Source organism: Acyrthosiphon pisum, chromosome A3 (genome assembly GCF_005508785.2).
Source record: "Acyrthosiphon pisum isolate AL4f chromosome A3, pea_aphid_22Mar2018_4r6ur, whole genome shotgun sequence".
Lineage (NCBI taxonomy): Eukaryota > Metazoa > Arthropoda > Insecta > Hemiptera > Aphididae > Acyrthosiphon > Acyrthosiphon pisum.
This window is the reverse complement of record NC_042496.1, coordinates 37,356,480-37,360,531: the sequence shown is the minus strand read 5'-3', so window position 1 is coordinate 37,360,531 and position 4,052 is coordinate 37,356,480. Positions and strand designations below refer to the sequence as shown.

Below are 4,052 nucleotides of genomic sequence, written 5' to 3'. Positions count from 1 at the left end.
AATAACTTCATATCATCGGCAAACATTAATTTAGTGCAATTATGGAAATGAATGTCATTAATAAAAATAAGGAATAATATTGGTGCTAAATGGGACCCTTGAGGAACTCTGATGTAACACGAATTGGAATTGACCAGTGTTCTTTGTAAGCTTCTTTGTAATAACTATATGTTATTTCGGTATTATTATACAAACACCCAAAGCAATATACCAATAATACCATAATAATTACGTACCTATATATTATATAAGACCTGCACATAGTCAACCGTAAAATGTTTATATTATATTATTATGTAAATTATTTTATTGGTACAATATGAGTTTAATATTACTGCATAAGATTGGGGCTGCTACTATTTTTAATCACGAGTGCAACACACCAGACAGATATGGGAAACTATTTCGATTTTAGCAGAATCATCGTTTTTACAAAATAATAATATTATGTAGCGATGAATGCAACGGACAAAACTTTACGAAACTCAACGCCAAAATTCAATTAAAATTCTAAATATAAATGTAAGCGGGAAATAAGTTTGGCGTTTTCTTCATTAAGAATGTAGGACACCGAACTGAACATTTTTATGTATAAGGGGTCGTACGTCAGACTCAGCAGCGTCGGCCACCGCTCCCTTTCATTGATCAGAATTTTAGTTATTTTGTTGTGTCAAAATAAGGCGGTTGGTGCACACCGTATTTTTTGTAGTTTTAGACCAATTATTATAAGCGGAATATTAGTTTATGTACTACCCGATGTCCGATTATTATTTTAAAAATACGTATGCACTCACCATCCACTTTTCTAAGTTATTTAGGAAACAGATTTTCGATTTTTGTATTCAATAAGGCTTAAAAAATATGTTTACTTTTTAAAAAAATATGAAAGTATTTTTATTTTAAACACTTACATTCAGTTTTAAAACATCAATTATTTTTTCTACGTAACCTTGTAAAAAAGTTATCAAATACAGACATATTTTCAAAATTTAAATCGGGTCATGGGAAGTAACTAAATTAATCTTTCTCTTGTAGCTATTTTGTACCGATTTTAAAAACGGAAAAATGTCATAAATTCAATTTGGTGACCTGTGCATGCGCGTGCTTGTGTGAGACTGTTCTTAGAATCGTAGACGACAATATGTTACCATGATTGTCATTAGCCTAATGATACACTCTAATCAACAAATGTTTCACTACTCACTCAATGACACCGTTCAAATATACATATAATATAACTGCCTAAATATTACCCCCTAAAATATGATTCCCAACCCCCTTCTTACATTTTACACTAAAACAATATAATAATAATAATATTGAAAAAGCTAAAAAAAAAATGTTTTGATTTCGATGTTTTATGCCTCTACTCAAATTATAGATATTAAATTTAAACGCTAGATATCACTATTAAAAAAAATCGAAACTTTGAGTTTTGGCAAGAGACCTACGATATTATGTTTTATAAGAAATTAATTAACAACATGATTCATGAATTATTATTACATAATATTAGTCAATCACATGGGTTGAATATTAGCAACTGATGAGTGATGTGAATACAGCGAAATCGTTTAATCGTCAGATTCTTTACCGGACGTTTTTAGAAGCTGAGTTTGTCTCTTTATTCTAGACTCGTTACAATAACATTTCTTAACATCTCCTCAAGAGAACGGTCAGATCTTTTTTTTTAAAGTTTGAACTTTTGACAGTATTAAAATATTTACAAATTTCAGTTTTTACAACATTTTTGTTCAACCACGTGGATTGAAAAAATTAATATTTCTAAAAAATTCTTTGACTGTTCTTTAGAGGACGTGTTAATAATTGTTAGGATTATTACAGAATTAAAAACGCACCAACCTAAGTCTCATAATTTTGTCACAGCCGAGGTATGTTTTTACTCGAAAAGTAACCGTAGGTATATACTTTTCCCTAATTTAATATACTGACAAGTGCTTGCGAGTGCGAGAACGCCTGTTTTTAGAATGTGGATATGGGTCGCGACGCGTTGATAATATCATAGACCTATATAATAGTTAGTTAATAGGTCAATGGTTGACATACACTGTGGTGTGTGCGTACAAACTAATGTTTATTTACACTAGCACACATTGACATGGCCCGGTTGTACTTGCCACATAATTTGCCTAATTCTTACTCCTTAGGAAATAACCGACTGAAACCCCCTTAAAGCGGAAGGAGCAGGTGAGTTTTACGCTACAAAAAAATGTCTAACAGGAAAAACTCTCACGTCCTGTAGAATAGTCGGTTTTCGTTATCTTTTTTTTTTAATTTAAAAGTAGAGAACATTGTGTAGGTCGGATTAAAGCCCTATTTTGAAAATTAGAATATTATAGAAGCTGGAATATGCATTTGAATAATGCACAATTTTTTGTTATTTTTCAAACGTATTTTTCTACTACTATTTAAAATAAAATAAAAATTCGAGCTCTTCGATTTGCAAAAACTTCTCATCTTTCAGATAAAAAAAAAATGACCAAAGTCTGACATATAAACGAGGTGTGAGAGTTTTTCCTGTAAAAGCATTTTTGTTCATCTAAATAGTGCTCCGATAACAGTCATCGAAGTCAATCACTGCAGACTTGTGCAAGTGCATGTGTAAATATCTTTACCTGCGCGTGTAATTATAGCTCACTCACCCTAATATCGATTTACATACTCACACACATGCACGTTCTACACGAGGCCGATACAATTTGTGAATTGAGTTGCCTAAATTGTACTCCTTAATAAATGACCGGCACCGACACCCGACAATGTAGACAATGTAAAGCATAAAAATATGCCGTAATAGTAGCAATGCAATATTTCACCAAAAAAGATTATTATAGGTATCAGGTATTCAGGTCCGGAAAAGAATAATATCAAATTCGTTCATTACGTCATAGATAAGGCAAAGCCGTATAGGTAATAATGATATGTACAACAATAGGAATTTGCTTAATCTATGATTGAGGTGTATCGACAGTACAATCACTTAGTGATTATCGTAATCAGCACCGTTTCACATAACACCGTAAACAATCAATATTGTTTATTTAAATATTTAATTTAATTTTGTCAACAAAACATAACACAGTTGCTAGATTTTCGACGTATGCGTCGTGAGACTAATCACAATCATATTTAACATGAAATGGCAAACGAAACGAACAACAGATATGATTTTTCTTATATATACCGAGCGAATTTAGTACAACAGCAGTACAACAGGACACAAGCAAAGCATTCCAAGCAAATCGAAAACAACAACACACAAGCACACTCAACAGACAAAGTATAATAGTGCAATAGGTACTCAATCAATCAACCGAACAAAATGGCACCTGGAGTTGGTAAAGCTATGAAAAAGACATCACCGGGCAAAGCGCAGAAAAGCGTCGTTGCCAAGCCAGGTGGCGGCAATAGGAAACGCAAGACCAAGAGGCTTCAAACGTACGGCATCTACATCTACAAAGTGCTGAAACAAGTGCATCCCGATACCAGCATCTCGTCAAAGGCCATGAGTATCATGAACAGCTTCGTCAACGACCTTTTCGAGCGCATCGCCAGCGAGGCTAACCGTCTGGCCCAATACAACAAGCGTAGGACGATCTCCAGTAAAGAGATCCAGACGGCCGTCCGGCTTTTGTTGCCCGGTGAATTGGCCAAGCACGCAGTCAGCGAAGGCACCAAGGCCGTGACCAAGTATACCAGCTCCAAATAATGAATTTTTATAAATCTAATATATTGTAATAGTAACATTTATTTTACCTAACTTCTAGAATTGAAATTAATATTTTAAACGGGCCCTTCTCAGGGCCACAAAATAGTATAAAACGATATTAATAATATCCAATCTGCCAGTCATGTTGCTATTGTGTTATTTTTTCCGACGGTTATTTTAATTTTGGATTGAAAAAATATATCGATCTAAAATGACAAACACGACCTCTGGGTCATCGTTATGGCCATCAACACATTCCAAACACCTGAAACTGGAATGTAGGCCAAACGATAGTTTGGCAAAGGAAAAACGGCATGTTGGT

The 4,052-nt window shown here is 33.8% G+C and overlaps 1 protein-coding gene across 1 annotated transcript; it reads left to right on the top strand.

The window, feature by feature from the left end:
* Nucleotides 1–3,214: 3,214 nt before the first annotated feature.
* On the top strand, nucleotides 3,215–3,833 carry LOC100160916 (late histone H2B.L4-like). Its single transcript, XM_003245054.4, has one exon. The coding sequence runs from the start codon at nucleotides 3,344–3,346 to the stop codon at nucleotides 3,728–3,730; it is 387 nt and encodes a 128-aa protein (XP_003245102.1). The 5' UTR covers nucleotides 3,215–3,343; the 3' UTR covers nucleotides 3,731–3,833.
* The last annotated feature ends 219 nt before the right edge of the window (nucleotides 3,834–4,052 follow it).

Excerpts from the sequence above, each read along its gene's own strand:
- LOC100160916 (XM_003245054.4), top strand. The coding sequence starts at position 3,344 with ATGGCACCTGGAGTTGGTAAAGCTATGAAAAAGACATCACCGGGCAAA.